Source organism: Myotis yumanensis, unplaced genomic scaffold (genome assembly GCF_028538775.1).
Source record: "Myotis yumanensis isolate MYYU_CA2020_CCGP unplaced genomic scaffold, mMyoYum1.0.hap1 SCAF_3, whole genome shotgun sequence".
Taxonomy (NCBI): domain Eukaryota; kingdom Metazoa; phylum Chordata; class Mammalia; order Chiroptera; family Vespertilionidae; genus Myotis; species Myotis yumanensis.
The window spans coordinates 122,464,474-122,484,228 of NW_027223754.1; the positions used below are offsets into that span (position 1 = coordinate 122,464,474).

Sequence of the window (19,755 nt, forward strand, 5' to 3'; positions counted from 1 at the left end):
ATTAGGGATGACCCAGGTCTAAGCAGTGGGGCATGGTGGTTTCTGCAGTCAGGTTTCCTGTGTTCCTTCACCGCTGCGCCTCTCTGTGCCTTTTTCTCTCATCTATAAAACAGGAGGACAAAAATAATCTGCCCACAACCCCATCATTGGGTTGGGAGGATTGAATAAGGCAGAAGAAGCAAAGCTCTCAGCACCGTGCTGGCGTGTGGCCGGTGCTCACGAGCGCTGGTGCTGGACTGTCCCAGCAGCGCAGCATCAAGAGGTTAAGGGGCAAGTCAGGCTGTGGGTGGGAGCAAGGCATGGCTCCTCCGTGGATGAGCTCTGTGACCTTGCACAGGTTCATCTGATGAGACTGTGAGCAGGCAGCTTTTAGCAGCGTAACCTGAACTGCAGGGCATGTGTCAAATAGTAGAGGGTGGGCCATGGTCTCCTGTTCTGCCAGGGAGATGGGATGGAGAGATGGGCAGAGCCTGGCCCGGGGTGGGGAGGGATCTCAGATTGTCACGTAAGTTGGTGAACTTACCTGGCCTGTGTCTTCCTCTCCTGGCATGGGTGGACACGGCTCCTGGCTGGCGGTATAAATAATAATGGGCATGGGTTCCTTAGAGAAAAGGCCAATCATGCATAGCAAAGGTGTGTGGGGGTGGCTGTCCTGCAGCCAGAGATGGACCTGGTTGTCAGCCGAGATCTTTCCTGATATCTATGTGTAATTACAGTGTGATTTGCTGAACTTAACCTGCAGAATATCATTCTCATTTATTTATTAAAGGGGCCTCCATTATGTGATGGCCGGGCAGAGGCAGCCCCACTGAGAAGCACCCAGCAATGGACGATTTTCACTCTGACTTTTTTTTTTCACCTTTGGAGGTGGGACTCCTTTTCTCAAACAGGGAGGATGGGCCTTCCTCCCCATTCTGTAGGATGAATTGTAGTCTCGAAGATTATTTGAGCGCTTTCCCAGGAAGATGTGATGCGGATTCAAGGTATCCTTGTCCTGTTCCCCTTGCATTTCCCAAGGAGTCTGAAAAATAGCACAATACTGTGTACGATATTCATATTCTGAGGACCACAAAGTGCTCGGCAGGCGTAATCCATTCATCCTCGAGATCTTCCTGATGCTGGCAGGTGCTTTTCCTGCCTCAGTCTTCCAGTGGCTCAGAAGGCTGAGTGGCTCCCCAGAGCCGCACAGCACGACGCAGTCCCCAGGCTCTTGGCAGCTCTGCGTTCTCAGGGAAGCCCACGTGGCCCCAGTTTCAGTGTGATCCGTGGAGGTTGGTTTCTTAAGCCCATCCCTCTCTCCCATGGCAGCCCTGGCTTCATGTACTCGCGCTTTGATGCTACCAGAAATGTCTTTCTCCCCAGATACACAAAATAAAACAAATGCAGGAAGGAGAAATATGCTAGTGATGGGAAAATCCCTCTGCAGACTCCTCTGACAAGCTGCTGTTCTGAGTCCTTGGCACCTTCGCTCCCAATTTATAGTGACCTTGGGAGTTCAGACAGTGCCCCACACGGTGGTCCCAGGCTGTCTCCCCATGGCTCCTGTGGGCCCAGGAGCTCAGGCAGCCATGGCCCGTGGGGTTGCAGGTAAGGAGAGCTTATGCTGCACCACCATAAAGAGCACCCCTTCCCACACTAGCACGCTGCCTGACAGTAACAGCGCCTGAGGCTCCAAGCTGTTTCCTGTTGTGTATTGACAAGTTCTGTAGTTTGGGGAAAAGACACTTCCCAAGGGTCAAACCCCCACCCCCAGCCTTCTCAGCCGAGGACAGTCCTCCGACAGCTCAGAGAACAGCCACCAGAGGTGGGCAGGCTGTCAGCCTCCCTCTGCGAAGTCCTTCCCCTGCCTCTTTGGTGTTTTGGCCCCATCTCCTCTTGTGTGTTCTCGAATAGGGATGGGACACAGCTGTATGCCCACCGTGCATGACCGGCCAAGGTCCTTGAGCAGAATCCCGCTGCCAGGGCCTCCATCCTCCTGTTGCCAGCAGTGCGCAGGAGCGGGAAGGGCTGGACTGAGCTAGCGAATACTGGGGTACCGTACACCCTGTGCCCCTTCTTCCTTCCACCCAGCCCACCCCGCCTGGGCCTGCAGTGCACTTGACTGGGAAGAAGGTGCAGGTCTGCCGTGTCCAGGCTTGCCCGGCGGGGCTGGGGCTGCGGCGTGAATCGATGTTTATGGACTGGTGAGTGATTGCTCCTGCTTTTCAAGGCTGGCAGGTGCTTTGTATCATCTGCTGCTCTTTGGCATCCAGCTGCACATCACTCTGTGGTCCTTCTGGGGGCCGCTTCTCAGGCTTTGTTCCTGCCCGCAGCCTCAGTTGCACTTTGAGTGCGCTGCGGGGGTTCTGAGCTGTCTCTGCCTCCTCTTCCATTTCCCCACAGCGGGAGTGGGCCTGCGGGTCAGTGTGAGAAGATGGCAAGGTGCTGGCACCTGAGAGGCTTGATCTGGGTCCTGCTGTCAGAGTTGAGGAGTCCAGATGGCCTGGGAACTAGGTGCAGGTGGAGGTGGGGGAGGTGAGATCTGTTGCTCTGCCAGCCTTTCTCCCAGACAGAGGAATGGCTGTGGAAGACGGGGGCTCATGGGGGCTGTGTTGGGAGAGCACAGGTGGATACCCACCTCTCCTCCCATATCTAGTTCTTGCCCCTTACTTACTGTCTGCACATCAGCCTTCTTGGGGACTGGCCCTGATCTTGGCACCACTCCTTGGCCTCTGAAGCCCAGGGACAGGCCTAGATTATCCCTGTCTCTAGAACCATGCCACCCTGGACCCCACCCTTGGTTAGAGTGAGCCTCTGTCAGGGCAGATGCCCTTCATGTGGAGGCCAGGCCAGGAAGCCCAAACCGATGGGCAGTGAGTGCTTCAGCAAGCCAACCTCCACTCCCCATCCCCCATCCCACCCGCTGGGGTCAGAGGGCACCAGGCCCTTTGTGCAGCCCTCTGGGGATCAGGGCTGCTGGAAACTGGGCATTTCCCCCTGCCTGGGCCCTTAACCCACTGGAGGGTGGCAAGGGCTGTCCTCAAAGTCTCAAATGGTACCTCCCTCATCACAGACTCTCATCCTCATGAATTTTCTGGAGTTGTAGACTGTAAGAGGTATTGTAACAGGATCTTCTCTCAACAGGTAGGTGTTCTGGTGAACTGGGGAGGGGTTACCACATTCTCGGTGCCCCTACAAAGTGCACTGGAGAGAAATGGACTCTGGAAACATGGAATTTAAGAGCTTGATTAACCTCCGAGGCTTGCAGCTCCCACTACAACATCCCTCACGTTTGACCACGTTGGAATGCTCTCCCCTAGGCCTGTCTTGGATGGAAAATAGCCTGATTCTTCAATCATCAGAATGTAACTGGGTTTTAGATATGCACATGCTTTATGTAATGCTTATTTGGAGGAAAACTCAGTTCAGAAATATGGGTGTGATCTCCCTAGCACCTGTGCAAGCTGGTGTGATACTGGGGGCTGTGAACTGAAGTTGTGAAGACATTGGAGGCTTTGAGAGAAAGTGTGGGGTCAAAAAAGGAATGACCGAGGAATCGTGTAATTTGGTGTTAAATGATGCACAAACTTAATGTGAGCAAAACTTGTGCGATGGCTTCCAGCCAAGGCAGTGAAGGCTTGGGCTGGATTATGAGAAGTATAGAGCTCAGAGCGTAGGAGGGGAGAGTGGTGTCTGTATATTCTGTGTTGGTCCCTCCATAGCTGGACTCTAACTTTCAGATTGGGACAGCGATGAGCAGTGGAAGGTGACTCAGAGGAGGTGGAAGATCTCAGAGCCCTTTACTAGGCCAGGGAAGACTTGAGCAGGAATGTTAGATACCGGCCTTCTGATATTTCAAGGCCTGCCACACCTGTTCTGGGTGGGCCTCTTGGGCAAAACTAGAACTGAGGCATGTTAGCTGTCGGAGAGTAGATTCTTAAGTAAAAGAAAAGAATTCTTGACCTGTTAGAGTTGTGCATAAATGGAATGGAGCATCTGGTGGGATGGTGAGCACTGGGAGCCTGGGGTGCTCAAGGAGAGGCTGGGCGGCCCGGGGCCAGGGACAGCTCGCACAGGGGAGACCTCTCACTGAGAGGCACCTCCCCCTCTGTGCCCTGATCCTCCTGCCTGCTGGTGGCTTTGGCAGAGACACCTTTGCGATTCTGTCCTGTCCTTTTGCTCCATGCAGCATTAGAAGCGTTGTCCACCCTCCACCCCCTTTACAGCTGTGGCGATGAATGAGCTGCAGCGGCCCCTTGGAGGCAACGGGCATTTGAAATGCAATGTAGCAGCCCCACTCCCGGCGCTGACGCATGGTCCTTTCTCCCAGAGATGAAGTTCTTGGCAGGCCGGCTTCTCCCGGGCCAGGCAAGGTCATTGCTAGCCACATGTCAGGCTGTGAAATTAAAGTCACTTTGGTTTTCTTTTTTATTTTCCACATCCACTAATTCATTAAATGCCATTAAACATTGTGCTTGGCTCTGGCTCATAAAGAGCATTGGGGAGTGCTGAGACCTGGTGTTTGAAAAGCTCCTGCAAAATAAAGAGGGGATGAGGCTGGATGGGGGCCCAGGGGCTGGTCTGGGCTGGGGCTCTGCAGACACATGAGGCAGCCCGTGAAATAGCCAGAGGGCGTGATGGGCCCCAGGGGGGACTTACAGGCCAATGAGAGGCCGAGGCGGGTAAATTGGAAGTAGCCTGGGGCACTGAGATTCATTCTAGATGTAACAAAGTGGGGGTGAATGGGGACCTCTTTTCCAGGTGGGTTTGTGTGTCTGAGTCTGGTTCTGTTCCCAGGCTGTCTCCTGCTCAGGCTCTCCCCACCCTCCCATCCGTCCATCCATCCATCTGTCCATCCGTTTATCCACCCACCTATCCATCCATCTGTCCGTCCGTCCCTCCGTCCATCCATCCACCCACTCACCCATCTGTCCATCTGTCCGTCCATCCGCCTGTCCGTCCGACCATCCATCCATCCATCCATCCATCCATATTTACATAGCATGTTCTGGGCCCTGCGGGGGAAGAGATATGAACCTGGCCCTGGAGGTGCCGGTGCTTTAATGAGGGCGGGCATCAGTCTACAAGGTTGATCCCTGTGTGCTCAGCTCTGGGTCCAGCGCTGGCGTAGGAGGTCACCCCTGACAAGGGCCACCCCCACAAGGGGGAGAGGCTGTGGAGTTATGAGGGGACACTGGAGTGGCTGTCCCTGAGCTCTGAGCGGTGTGTAAGTGGGGGTAGAAGCTCAGGAAGGAGTTTGGTTTTAAGGGGAAATTATGGTCCTCATCCCCAGAGAAATGGGATGCCTGCATGAAAAATACATAAGGCTACATGGCAGAAGCATGTATTAAAACTACAAATCAATATGCTTTGAACTGAAGATGAGGAAAAATGCCCTGGGGATATTGGCTAGTTACAACAGGCTTAATAAAGGAGGTGAGTCTGGAGTGCTTGTTCCCTGCGTGGCCATGGCCCCACTGGGCCTCAGCTTACTCGCTGTGCATCTGGTGGATGGGCCCAAGGATGATGGGAAGATCCTGAGACAGCTTCTGAGGGCTCAGGCAGGAGAGTCCTGTCGTAGGGAAACCCAAAGGCATTGCCAAGGGTGAGGCACTGTTCCAGCTCTGGGTAGTTAGTGAGGAACCAAACAGACCCAAATCCCAGCCTGCACAGAGGTCCAGGCCATGGGCAAATGCAAGGGTAGAACTCATTTTCTCAAGTTTTGATGTGGATTTATTTGGACTCTGAGTTGAAAGTATTTGGAAATGCCCTTGGTTGTTGGGAGGAAGGAAAAGGGGCAAGGGAGGCTTGCCAAGATGGTCCGTGGGCCAGCTCCTGCTTAGAGAGGGGTGCTGACCAGGCCCGGCTGGTGACCTTGGGTCATTCAGTGCTACCAGGGGCTGGATCCCGGCCCCCTGAGTCACTGCCTCGCCCCAGTCTCTTCCTGCCTTGGGGTGACTATAGCTCGGTCATCTCAGCTGAGACAACCCTCTGGATTTGGAAGGGAATTTTCCCGAATGCCACCAGCTAAGCTCTCTGGCTCTGATCTTTGGCTGTGCCATTGCAGACCTTGCCTCCTTCCTGTGCTTGGCACCCTCCATATGAGGCGGCTCCCCTCCCTGCTCCTCCCCTCTCCCATTCCTGCCTCACCCTCTCCCTGCTCCTGCTCTGCCTTCGGATGTTGGCTTCCTTGCCCTCCTGCCCAGCAATCCTTTTCTGCTGTCAACTCCTCCCTTATGCCCGTTGCTACACACCATATGTTGGCCTGTTACTTGGTCCTGCCCCATCCCTCACTAGCTCCTGGGTGGAGTCTTACCAGCGTTTTTCTCCTCTCATGTTGTGTCGACCCTCTTGGAGCCAGGACGCTGCCCCACCCTTGGAGGGGACAAGGGGACACACGAGGTTGTTTCTTTGATGGTGTCTTCTCAGGGCACTGAGATAAGAGGATGGACACCTGGCATGGGACGGCTGGGGCAGTTTCTTCTCTACTAACATTGGGACTGGATAGTTCTTTATTGGGGTATGGGGGGGGGTCCTATGCATTGTTGGATGTTTAGCAGCACCCCTGACCTCTACTCACTAGACATCCCACCTTTAAGGGAAAGTGGGCCTCAAAGAGCTCAAAAATCTGAAGGTCACACAGGGGAAGGTGATAGAAGAGGCATTTTATTTATGTATTTATTTACTTTGCGAGTTATAAGAGAAAGCTGATTTAGAAAGTTTCTGAGGTAGCAGAAGTGAGTCAACTGGGCTGTGTAAGCTCAGGAAACAAGTTACAGAAGCAAAAGAAGGGCCCTTGGCGCCCAGGAGAGGGAAGGGCAAAGGTAATGCTGGGGGGCTGGGGTGTGAAGAGGGAAAGGAAGGCACAGGAGTGCTTCCCAGAGGGACAGCATGGGTGAAAGAAGCATTTTAGATAAAGATTCAGGCAGCTCAATGTAGGCTGGGCTGACAAACAGGCCAGAGTCAGGGAGGGGAGCACGCTGGGGTCTGGGCATGAGAGGGGGGCTACGGCGGGGGTCGTGCTGCTTCTCCCTGTTGTCCGGGGCTCGCATGGGCATGCACCCGGTGCCCTAGGAGTGGCAGTGTGGAAGGGGCCTGCACCAAACGCCAGGAAACCAGGTTCCGGGCCCATCCAGCAGTGACAGTCGCCTGCTCCCTCTCAGTGTCTTTTTCTGTAAACTTAGGGTCTGATGTGTGTCTGCTTCCTGCCTGGAGGCTCTGCTGGTGCTGGGTCATCGGAGGTGGGGCCCATATCAGCAGACCTCTGGGGGAGTCTCATTCACTCAGCAGGCGTGCACCCCAACCTCGGACTTAGGTACAGGCTGCTGGTGGGGTTGCCCCTCTGTAGGCAGCAGATCTCACCTGGGACCTAGCCCGGGCCCCGGTGGGACCTGGGACAGGCAGTGAGGAGGGAAGCCGGTGGGGGACGGGCCCACAGCTTGCTTCGCTCCGGGTGCTGGAGGGAGGCTGCTGGTGGGTTGTTGGGCAGCTTGCAGACCAAATCAAGGACATGCAGTGTGGAGCCAGAGAAGCAGTGCTGAGGACTGACCGGCTCCTGGGAGCTTCTGAATCGTTGAGCTTTTCCTGGTGGAGGCTCCTTGAACTCACATCCATTCCCCCCAGGAGGGAAATGCAGAATGGAGGCACAGAATGGAGCCGACTCCCAGTGAGAACTGGCTTCTGGGGAAAGCTGCACTCTCTGGGGAGGGTCCTGGAGACCCTGGTGTCCCCAGCTGCAGGGGAATAGGCGTCCTGCAGGTCCAGAAGCCCAAGTCTGCTCTCTTTGGTAAGCTCCTCTACCTGTAGCCAGAGGCCCGCAGCAGCGGGTTTCCTCTTACTCATTGCAGGGTCTGGCTTTAGGAACCATAAATCTGCAACATGAAGATCATGAATTTCCATGGTATGATTAATGAAAGAAAAATTGAGACGGCAGCGTAGATACTGAGCAGATTGAAGAAAGTCAGTGACAAGTTGGATGAAAGTTTCAGAGCCTCACTGGCAAACCCAGAGCTTCTGACCCAGCCTGGAGCGCCACCTAGTGGTCGCAAAGGTTATTCCCCTGACAAAGCTTAGGGATGCTCCCATTGGGTGGGTGGATGCTCAGGGCCTGAGTATGCCCACACCTTGGGAACCTTGCCCTAGTTCCACCTGGGGCTGCTGAAGGGTATAGGAGGCGCAGGACCCCTCTCCACAGGTTAGGGGACCCAGGAAGCCGCTCCACTTACCTAACTCCCATCCCCTATGCTCCTTGAACAGTCTTTGGCTTAGTAATACATGGGAATTTCCCAACTTCTTTGTCATGCCCAGTCTGGATCACCTTTGTTTCCCCATTTACAAAAGTCCTACCGATTCTTTAAAGCCCAGCAAGCCCTGTCAACACTACCTTCCAAACATCGCAAGTCGGACATTTCTGACCAGTCCTCCGTAACCACCTGGTGCAGGTCACGGCCAGCCGGGCCGCCGCAGTGCCTCCTGATTGCCTTCGATGGTCTGTTCTCCCAACAGCAGCCAGAGCGATCTATTGAAAACATAAATCATGTCGCTCTCCAGCTCCGGAGGCTTCCCACCCCGCTGAGAACAGCACCCACATTTTCTTTCCTGGTGCCTGCAAGGTCCTGTCTCATTGGTCCCCTGCCGCCACCTACTCCCCCCCCTCCCCCACTTGTCACCTCCTTCACTCTTTTGTGGCCACTTGGACACCTCAGGGCCGTTCCCTCTGTGAGAACACTTTCCCCCAGGTATTTGTGTGGCTCACTTCCCCTCTTCATTTGAGCCCCTATGCAACTGCCACCTTTCTCTGACCACTCTGTCCCCAGTTACTTTCTAATCCCTTGCCCACCTTAATTTTCTTCACAGCAACATCAGCGCCTGAAACTCTGCGAGATGTTTGCTTGTTCCCATTCTGTGTGGGAACCCCCCCCTTCATGAGCACCCGTGCAGTTTACCAGCTCCTCCCGCACTCGAAAGGGGACTGGCACTTACTAAGGGGCTCAGTTTGGGGCTGTTGGCTGCCTGTCTTCCTGGCATATCTGCGTCTCCTCTCTGAGCTTGGTTCCTTGGGTCACAGCACGGCTTCGGCACCAGGAACTGCTACTTCCACCCACTTCCCATGCTTGCTTCCACATAAATTCTCACAGCAACCCAGGAAGTAGGTGCTATTATTCTCATTCAGAATAAAAGGAGTTTGCAAGTGGCACAACCAGGACCAGCTGGAGCTGGGTATCAGATCCATGTCTGGCTCCCCAGCCCCTATGTGGAACGTCCTTGCCCTCCACCTGCCCCAAGTCCCCCCATCCTTGAGGCACTGTCTCTGCCAACTGGCATCTTGGACCAGGACAGTGACTGCCTCCTCTGAACGCCTGTGCCGTTTATTTGGCACCAGTGTATACTGCCAGGGGTAGATGCTGCTTTTTCCTTGCTCCCACCCAGCCCGAGTGGAGGCCCGGGGAAGGCAGGCCTCTAAAGCAGTTGTAGCTCTTCTGGCACGGACTCTGCATGCTAGGCACTCAATAAATATCGGTTGACTGATTGATTGGCTTCTCAGATTCAGCACACTTCCTCTGGGCTGCGGGAGGGAGGGGGCTGTCAGCTATATCGAGCATAAAATAAGGCAGACGTGGAGATTTGCAGCCAATGAAACTGAAGCTTTCCCAGGTGAAGCGAGTGGCGGCGGCGGCCCCAGGGGTGCTGTTGAAGAGTCGGTTTTCGGGCCCATGGGGCTGGTTGCTGGCTTACCAGATGGATGGTGAAGGCAGTGATGGGCTGCTCCATCCTAAACCTCAGCCAGCCCCTCAGTCAGCTCTCAACCAGCCCAGCCAGTCTTTTTCTTTTCCCGTCTGTGGGAAATTTGTTCTCCAGGCTCTGAGAACAGTGGGCAACGGCCCTCTGCTCAGGACCACAGGGCAGTCACTGGAGGGTCTAGCTCTGAGAAACTGGGCTCCGAGATTCTTTTCCTGCCCCAAGCAAGCCCGTGTTGCTTCCCCTGACCACCATCCACCCTCCCGGGCTCCTTCCTGGATGCTGGGACCTCTCCCCTGCCGGGTGGAATAACAGCAGCCCCCCATCTGCACCTGGGACCCACAATGTTTGTCACGTGCTTTTGTTTATGTCGCATTTAATTTGATCCTCAGAGTGACCCTAGAGGCCAGTGAAGCCAGTGTAACCCCATTAGCCAGACAGGGGGATTGAGACATGGAAAGGCGGAAGGGATTTGTCTGGGTCACACAGCCGACATGATTGGAGGCTGTGATCATGTTTGACCAGTAGCCCTGTTCTCACCCTTTCCCTGGCTCGGAGTTGGGGGTGGGAACATGGAGTCTTTCGAGACCCTTGGTGGTGAATGCAAGAGCGATGCCAGTCTAACAGGCTTTCCTTTCTCTCCAGCTCTGTGGCTGTGGGCTGCTTGGAGTGGGCATTTGGCTGTCCGTGTCCCAAGGCAACTTTGCCACCTTCTCCCCCAGCTTCCCTTCGCTGTCTGCAGCCAACCTAGTCATCGCCATAGGCACCATTGTCATGGTGACGGGCTTCCTGGGCTGCCTGGGGGCCATCAAGGAAAACAAGTGCCTCCTCCTCAGTGTAAGTTGGACCCACACCCCCAACCCTCTGAACTCTGGGTCACCCTGCATTTGGGCCATAATAACAGGCAAGGCCTGGGAACATCAGTTAACTGAGCCCAGGAGATTGCTTCCAGGATGTTCTTGGCCCAATCCCTCCCCTCTTCCCTGCTATCCCTGCCCTAGTTGTCCCTCTCACTCCTTGACTGGTGTCCACTTAATGCTTCTCCCCGACCTGTCTGGGTTTCCCCAGAAGTAGGTAGCCTCCCCATACCTGGGAAGCCCTGGCTGGCTGTTGCCTGTCCCTGCCTCCCTGCCCTTGTTCTGGTTTGTGCCCCACTCCTGGCCACGGCCACCACCATGTGCCCACGCCTGCACCTTCTCTTTCCAGTTCTTCATCGTCCTGTTGGTCATCCTCCTAGCAGAGCTGATCTTACTTATCCTCTTCTTTGTCTACATGGACAAGGTAAGCTTTCAGGAAGAGGGGAGCTTATGGAATTTCATTGCCCTTGGGATTGGGTCAAACTGGAGCAAGCCAGAGGGAAATGGAACCAGGAGAACAGGAAAGGCCCAGATGAAAGGTTTTTGTGGGGCAGCATGGGGAAGGCGAGTTTGGGATGGTTCATTACCTTGTGTAGTCTTAGGAAGTTGAGTCCCCTAAATTGTCCAAGAATGCAGTGGACTGCCCCTTGCTCAGTGAACTCCCCATCACTGGGAGCATTCCAGCATACTGTGTTGGCCGCTTAGAGAAGGGAGTTAGACTCACTAAGTGGCTGGGCTGGGATTTGAGGATAACCCCTTGGAAACTTGCAGGAGCGTGGCCGGTGACACCATGAGTAGGGCTAACGGTGAAGGGGAGCTACCCTTTCTTTTCCAGAGGCCTCTGGGGCGGAGCGACTGCTCCAGGCTGCACCGCAGGGTTCAGGATGGTGGGGTGACCCCTGGCAACCTCACCAGACTAGATAGTTCCCAGTCCATTTGGAGAACTTCTTATTGGTACTCCCAGGAATGAGTAGCCAAGCACTGAGTCTCTTAGGGCTCAGCAGGCTCGTTGGGGTCCTGTGCCCAGGAACTATGTTGCTCTCAGTTCCGTGGGGTCTTGAAGCACTTGCCCATGCCACACTGGAAGGTGGAGTCATTATTAGGGTTAGAAATGAGTTCCTGTGCATTTGTGAGAGGGAAGAAATAATAATATTGAGAGATCTCTCTGTGCCAGCCCTGTGCTTGGCTCTTTATGAGAATTGTTTCCTTTAATTCTCACAACAATGCCAGAGGTAGATATTATTATTACAGGGTATGACAGATAAAGCAGAGGCAAGCTACTTGCCAGCGAGAGGTGGCCCGAAGATCAAAATGACTCGTCTGCCACTCTCTGGTTCCCAGGGTGTCTCTGACAGGGCAGCATGAGGAAAGATGTGGGCAGGTGGCAGAGCGGCCTGTGTGTGGCTGGTCTCTTTCCTCTGAGTGTTAGAGCTCTCCTGGGAGTCAGTGGGTATAGACTGAAGCTGGGAGCGTGGACCTGCCCTGCCCCGGCACCCCACCCAGGGAGAGAGGTGGCCAGCAGTTCTAGTTGACCTGGGCAGGCTGCATCTGGTCCCAACTGTCCTGTCTGTCGGCCTCAACCGGACAGGTAAATGAGAACGCCAAGAAGGACCTGAAGGAAGGCCTGCTGCTCTACAACACGGAGAACAACGTGGGTCTGAAGAACGCCTGGAACATCATCCAGGCCGAGGTGAGGGCGGGCAGCCCTGCTGCCTGGATGGGCAGGGCCAGCAGGCGGGGAGGAGGCGTGCGGCCTGGGCCTCAAACGCCCCCCCCAGGTGACCGAGTTGGGCAGCTGTGCTTTCTGGATAGTAAGTGAGAGCTGCTGGGTCGGACACCAGCCAGTGGGATGCAGCTGGAGAAGGGCGAGGAGGTGAGTGAAGGAGGGTGAGCAGCACCTGGACACAGGAGTGGACAGGCCTGAGGGAGCTGTGCGAGTGGCTAAGTGGGCACAGGGAGCTGGGAAGGATGGATGATCGAGAAGGACGGACCATCTGATCCTTCTCTGAAGCTTTGGAATGAGTGACAGAATTTATTTTAGCAACAGCTATGCCCCCTGGTCCTGGCTCAGGCTAGGAGGCTCTGATTCTGAGAAGAACAAGTCAGTACAGCCTGGTGCCCCATGGGAAGCGCTGGGGAAGGGCAGGCGCCAGCCTGCGACGGTTCCTCAGGCACAGAGCCGCAGGTGCTGGTGGGACGGAGGGCTGAGCACTCCTGCCCAGAGTCAGTGCCCAGCTCCGAGGGGCCGGCAGCTTTCCTCTCTCCTGCTCCAGCCTCCAGGAGGGAGCTCTCACTTACCTCCCCTGTGGGCCCAGCTGTCCTCTGCTGAACTCCAGGGGGCAGTTCGCGGGGGCGGGGTTGGCCTGGATGGGGAGGGCGCAGAGGAGCTGGCAGGCTGTGGCGTGTCTGACCCTGTGCCTCCCACCCACAGATGCGCTGCTGCGGCGTCACCGACTACACAGACTGGTACCCGGTGCTGGGTGAGAACACGGTCCCCGACCGCTGCTGCATGGAGAACTCCCAGGGCTGTGGGCGCAACAGCACCACCCCGCTGTGGAGAACGGTGAGGCCCGAGGCCCTGCCCCGGGTCCTCCTCCCAGGAGCCTGTGCCGTGGCAAAAGGAACCTACAGGGGAAGGAGGGGGGCCTGGAGCTCCAAGGACTTGGCTTAATGTGGGGGGCGCACAGGATTGAAGCCAAAAAGGCAGGTGGAAAATGGAGGGCCTGGACCCATAGTTGGGAGTGTAATGGGGAGGGGTGTGTCTGAGGCTGTGCAGTGGGGCCTTGTGGGTGGAACCCTGGGCAGGGCAGGGCCTGCTCAAAGGCAGGACCAGGCTGAGGGTCAGGGAAGGACAGGAGGAAAGAGCAAGGACAGGGGCTGAAGGAGAAAGAGAGTGGGGGGCTGGGCAGGAGGGGAGCTTGTCGTTATGCCGGGCCCTTCACCTCGTGGTCCTCGCTCCCTAGGGCTGCTATGAAAAGGTGAAGATGTGGTTTGATGACAACAAGCACGTTCTCGGCACCGTGGGGATGTGCATCCTTATCATGCAGGTGAGAGGGCCATCAGCCTCGCTGCATCCCAGCTGGAGAAAAGCAAACCCCCGAAGTTAAGTCACTGACCCAGGCGGCCCCCTCCATGCGCTGTCCTGCTTTGCAGCCTCTTGGTGCCTGCCCGACCCTACAGGCCCCAGAGGTGCTGCTTCCTCCCATTTCCTAGGCCTTGGGCCCGATGCTGGCATTGCGTGCAGCCCGCGTGTGGGTTTGCTGGTGAACACACCTGTCCTCACTTCACAGGGACATTTTCCTTGTGGCTGAACTGAATGAGACCTGAGTCCTTAGTAACACACCTGTGAGCATGGGCTCGGGGGTCAGAGCCCACAGGGGTCAGTCCTGGCCTCACCGTCTGTTAGACATGTGTGACCCGGGCACACTGATTAGCTTGTGTGCCTGAATTTCCACATCAGTATAACGAGCATGATCATCGTGCCACTTCTCAACCGGGACTGAGTTTAACATGCCTCACGTCGGGCAAGGAGCTGCACCAAGCACAGAGGAAGTGCCAGGTCATCTTAGCTGTTCTTAGCAAGCACGTAGTGACGCTGTTCTCTTAAGGCCGAGCTTAGGTGATGGAGAGGCAAGAGGAGGGGTCCCTGCCTCTCCTATTGATGATGAGGCCGACACAGCTGGCTGGGAGCACGAGACCCTGACCTTTCTGGGGACGAGCATTTCCTGGGCTCCCTCCTGTGCCCACTACACATGGCTCCTGTCCCTGGTGAGCAGGAATCTCCATGCCTGATTCCTCTTGGAGTACTTGAACTTCACAGGCCGGTCCATGGGAAGATGGTCAGCATCCTGCACCAGGGATCTTCCTTATCCTAAACTCTTGGGCCGAGGGGCCAGATCATGTCTGATTTATCTAAGTGCTCGAAGACTGAGCAGATGAGCTCTCATGTGAGCTGCACTCACCATTTAGTACCAAGAGTGGGGCTCATCTCAGGTCCGCCTGAGGTCAGGCCTGGACCTGGGCCAGAACCTCGGGGTTGGGCTCATCCACCATGGTCTCCTCCACGTATGCCTGCACCTTCGGTGTGGGAGCCAGGAGAGGCACAGTGTCACCTGCTTTGTGGCCTGTGCCCAATGCAGACTATCTGTGGTGACTTGAGCCACAGGCTGGCTCCCTGCTGTCACCACTCCCTTTCAGGATTCAGGAGTTGAGGGAATAACAAACCGGAATTAATGTCCTAAGCATCACTGGTAAGAGTGTCTGCTACAGCCCAAGAATCACGCTGTGTATTCCAGAACAGAACGACTGAGCACAGGTCGCGTTCCCTCCCCCTCCGCACCGCCTTGTTAGCTGCCGGTCAGGGTCAGCCCTCTGTGCACTCGGCCTCACCCAGCACTCTGAGATGGAGAGGCTCAGCGACATTCTGTACAGACAGCTCTGAGGGCTGAGCTCACGGTGTGGCCCTGGGCTGGTCGCTGGGTGCCCTCCTCTGCTCACCACTATCCTTATCCCACCAGGTTTTTCACGCCCACAAGCGGTTGTACCTTTTGCTGTCTGTCGGTGGCCCCAGCCATGGGGCTTTTGTCTGAGCCCGTTCCCCGTGTCTTTCAGATTCTGGGCATGGCCTTCTCCATGACCCTCTTCCAGCACATCCACCGGACTGGTAAGAAGTACGACGCCTGAGCGCCAGCGGGAGCCCAGCCCCCACGCGGACACTGTGCCAGGGAAGGAGATTTGAGCTTTGTGTTGCCTGCCCGCACTCCAGACTGCTGCCCCCTGCACCCATGTCCCCCAGCGCCCTCCACACACCCCGCCTCAGCCTTCTTGGGGTGGAGAGCCATGGGGAGAAGGCACGGAGACCTTGGGGTGCTGGGGGTGCTGGATTCCTGCATCTGTGCATTTGCCAAAGAAGACAGGGTGGGCCGGGGGGCGCATTTGAGGAGGCCGCACCGATGGTGGCTACCCCGCCCTTCCTCACACCACACTGTGCGCGTGGGGGGGCCGTGAGTGCTCCCACCTGGCAGAGAGACTGCCCAGCAGAGGCCTCCCTTCGGAGAGCGGGAGCAGCAGCCTCCGGCCAGGCACCCAAGGAGCACCTTGCCCAGGCTTTTTATACCTTACAGTGTAACTTTTTTATTTTATTTTACTCTGATTATGATTATTCAGGAATATTATCTCAGATAAGTTTAGGGTTAGCTTTCTGATTTATAACTTTTTACTGTGTTGATTTCTGTAACAGTTTGATTTTTGTCTGAGGGTGGGAGACGGGTGGGAGAGAGGACGTCCGTCGGGTTTCAGTCAGGACAAACCACTGTGCAGCAGTCAGGAGGCACTGGGTGAGGTGGGCCAGCCTGCGTTCAGATGCTCTGAGGGAGGCGGCTGGGGCTGCTCTGTCTGCCCCGCGGCCTGTGGCACCGGAGCCTGGAAGAGGAGGTGAAACAGAGGCACGTGCAGCCGCGCGAGGAGCGCCCTGCTCAGGAGCCACGTGTCTGCGTGTGCTGGTGCAGGAGGCCAGAGCAGCGGGGTCCCTGGGGGGCTGCCGGGTGCTTTCCCAGGAACACAGCTGGAGCTGTTGTGGGTCCTTCCACTTCATGATGAGCAGTTGCTTTTCCTTCCCTTCCTCCTTCCTCTTCCCTCTGCCGGCACGGGAGACCCTCCTCCCACCGACCCCCGCGGGCCTTCCCGCGACATCTGCCAACCCCAGTGATTTCACAGACATTCCTGTAGAAACTCCCGGACACATACCTCTCGTTCAGCTGCTGCTCACTTTCTCACACTGCTTCTGGGAGGGAGGCAGTCCTGAGGTTTTGCTGCTCAGTCAGTGGCAGAGGACCCTGGAGTCAGGAGGGCAGGTGGAAGTGGTGCCCATGACCATTCCAGCCGGTGCACTGGGCTGCTGGTTCCTGCTGGGAGGAAGGGGGAGGTGTCCGTCCAGGTCCCGGGACTCATCTCCTTCCTCGGGGCTCATGGATGGTGGGGTGGGTGGCAATCATGTCCCCAGTGGCCGCAAGGAAAAGTACAGAAAACTGAGAGATGTCAGACTGGATCCTGTTAAGTAGCCCCAGGAGGAAGCCGTCTGGGAGATGAGAGGTGGGCGGGGCATTCGGCTGAGACAGCGCCCACCAGAACTTACGCTGGTCTAAGCGAGCAGTTTGCAACTAAAGAAGAAAGTCAAGAATCCGTGGGATGGAGCTTGAAAAGGTTCCCCACCCGCTAGGTGGGGCCTGGGTGCTTCCCCAGGTGCGGCCTCAGGGAGGCTGCCTTTTTCTACACCACGTGACTCCAGCCCTAGTTTCCCACCAGGCCCATATCTCTCCGGCCTCCATCTGTCTGTTCCAAGAGCTGAGACTCAGCTGCCCAGCCAGCAACCCCTCCCCTGATCTTCAGTGCAGTGCAGTCAGGCCCAGGAGGACAGAACTTTGGGTGAGCTCAGGACTCACGTCTTTGGAGGGTGGGGAGTGAGTTGGGCAGTAGAGCCACCTCCTGAGAGCTGGTGCAGATGGGAGAGCTGGGGAGGTGGGGCCTGGGGTGGAGGAGGGGTAAGCACATGTTTGAGCAAAACTGCCTCTGGGTCCTCTGGCCGCCTCTGGGAACCCCAGTCTCAGAGCTCCTAGCGGCCTGCCACCAGGCCATTGTGGTGACACCCAGCAAACAGCATTCAAGTCGTGCAGTGGGACGTGGTGCATACTGAGTTTATGCCGGGGTGGGGGGTTGTTTATGCCTATCAATGCAATTTTTAATTTTTGTTAAAATCAACAGCAAAAGCCTAGCACCTTGGGAGGTGTGGCCCCCCTGGCAGTGTTTTGTTTCTGGAGCTTCAGGAGCATCCTCTGGCCTGGAGCCCTGGCCACAGACCCCCTTCCTCCTTTGAGCCCCACCCTATCATCTGTCCTCAGAGCCTTGTCACAGTTCCCAAACTCCCTTCTGGCCTCCACCTGTGCTTGGTGGTTCTGTCATTGGCTGAGTCGACACTGGGTAAAAGGTGCTGTGCACGGGCTGGAGTGCTCTTCCAAGCCCGTGTCTGGCCCACACTGTGTTGGAGGCCGCAGCTGTGGCTTCCCCACCAGAGTCAGAGTTCATTTAGTCAGGTCTGATGCAGGCAGTTTACAGAAGGCTCAGAAGGTCAGGGTCCTGCAGACGGCATCAGGGGAATGCCTTCCCTGGCCTTTCTTTGCAGCCACCTCGGGAGGTGAGTGAGCAGGGCCTGAGCCCTGCTCCGGGGGCTGCAGCAGGTGTGGGCACAGTCTCCCCTGCACTCCCGTGGGCCTGGGCCTGCGTCCTGGGCTCGCTCAGGAAGGCTGCTGAGCCCACCCCAGATGCTCATGCAAATGTTCTGGTCTGACTTGGAACCAGGTGGCCATCCCTCCTTGTTTTAGTGGCCAAAGAGCAGCCAAATGGATGGAAACGACTGTCCGGCTCTCGGGCCCCCTGCCCACCACTGGTGGAGGTGCTAACTAGCAGGGACCTGGTGTAGGATGGGAGCTGGGCCAGGTGCGTGGGGTCCGCTCTTGGTCCTTCAGCCTTTCAGAGTCCGGGGCTCATTTCCCCTTCTCCCATTTCCCTCCTCTCCCTGCAGTGAAGCAGTAGTCCAGGGTGGGGCCTGGCCTTCCTGCCCTCACCGGGCACTCCGAGGGCCAGGCCTTGGGCCCGTGCCCACACCCTGCCCAGCACGGGAGAGCACGCCTATTGGTTTCAAATGCACTTTTCTGCTTGTGATGCGGTATCTGCGTTTCCTTCATCCTGGTCCTGGCTTTATTGAACACCATGTTTTTAGCATGTTTTTAAATAAAACCTGATAATATGTCAAAAGCACAAGCAGGCTGTCTCTGTGGTGTGTTCATTCGGTAAACCATGACTGTGGCACCAGCCCTACTCTGTCCAAGACACACCCTGCAGCTAGGACCTCATCTCCCCTCAAGCCCAGGTTATAGATCTGCTGGCTTGGTGGGGAGGTCCTCTGTGTGTGCCTGAGGAATTCTAACACCTCCTTTGCCTGGTGACCTGAGGCGGGTTTGGTGGGGGCCCTCTGCATGAGAGGCCGACCCCACCTATGTGTTTGTCCCGTCCAGTCACCAGCCTGTGGGCCAGGCCCTTAGTGCGCTGGGAGAGGGGCAGCAACAAGCCACTGTTGGCCTCCTGTGGGGCAGGGATGCAGCTTTAGGTGCAGTTTGTCCCCAGCCCCCCTGATGACCCTGGGGCTCATGGGAGCCAGGAGTGAGGGGGCCTTGCGGGTGGCTTTGCCTGGGCTGCACTCCCTTAGGTGGCTCTGAGCTGGCTCCACTGGGCACAGAAGCACCAGTCAGTACGAGATGGTCAGCGGGGAGGAGGGAGGCACTGAAAACCACTGGCTGTGCCACCTCACTGCAGGGAAGCCTCCCAGCCTCCTTGGCTGCTGTAGTCACAGTGACAAGTTGGGGTGAGAAGCTCAGACTCACCCTGCCCTGGGCCATTGCTGCAGTTCAGGTACCAGGCTGGGCCGGGGCGGGAATGAAGGCAAATGTGCAGCGTGGGCTTGATGGGAGCGGGAGCCGCATCTCTCAGCCCTCGTGTGTGGAGGTCTGGCTCCCGCCTCCTCGGGGAGAGGCCAGGTTGGCATGGGATTGTCCCAGAGCATCAACCTTGGGAGCCTTCCTGCAGCTGCTGTGTCCCAGCACCTGCAGGGATTTGCTGAGGATTGAGTGAGGCATCTGAGGTGACCCTCTGTCAAAGGTGCAAGGAGACCTTGTGGCTGTGGGTCAGGAGATGGTCATTGGCTCAGGGAAGGGTGACCCTCCATCCTCTGAGGACCAACCGAGGCATAGAATGTGGGTGGGAGCCACTTCCTCTGCCCATTCTTGCTCTCACTCCTGCCCCTCAGCCTGTGGACACACCTACTGGGATGCCCCCGCGTCCCTGTGCTGTCCTCTCTGAGGGACGGAGTGAAGTCCATTGGCACCAGGGCGCTGGGACACACGGACTGTTCTGTGAGCACTGAGCTCCAGTCAGATTAAGCAGTGAAAGGCGGCCACCTGGCCAGGCAGGAGAGGGGATGTCAGCGGGAGGACAGGGCTGGCATCTTCTCCCCTGGAGACTTCTAACACTAGGCAAGGGCCTTCTGGGCTGGGTTCTGGGCTCTTCAGCCCAGGGCATGGGTGGCTGAGATGACCCTGGGGGACCTCTTGCTCCCCCATTCTTGTGTGAG

The 19,755-nt window shown here is 56.6% G+C and overlaps 1 protein-coding gene across 3 annotated transcripts in view; it reads left to right on the forward strand.

The window, feature by feature from the left end:
- The window catches only part of TSPAN9 (tetraspanin 9), a 201,637-nt gene extending 183,248 nt beyond the window's left edge, over window positions 1–18,389 (forward strand). For all 3 annotated transcript variants that reach the window (XM_070409538.1, XM_070409539.1, XM_070409537.1), the window contains 6 exons: window positions 10,363–10,554; window positions 10,924–10,998; window positions 12,163–12,264; window positions 13,006–13,137; window positions 13,538–13,621; window positions 15,186–18,389. In XM_070409538.1, the coding sequence (XP_070265639.1) occupies window positions 10,363–10,554; window positions 10,924–10,998; window positions 12,163–12,264; window positions 13,006–13,137; window positions 13,538–13,621; window positions 15,186–15,257 (657 nt within the window). In that variant the 3' untranslated portion in view covers window positions 15,258–18,389. The remainder of the gene's footprint in view (window positions 1–10,362; window positions 10,555–10,923; window positions 10,999–12,162; window positions 12,265–13,005; window positions 13,138–13,537; window positions 13,622–15,185) is intronic.
- The last annotated feature ends 1,366 nt before the right edge of the window (window positions 18,390–19,755 follow it).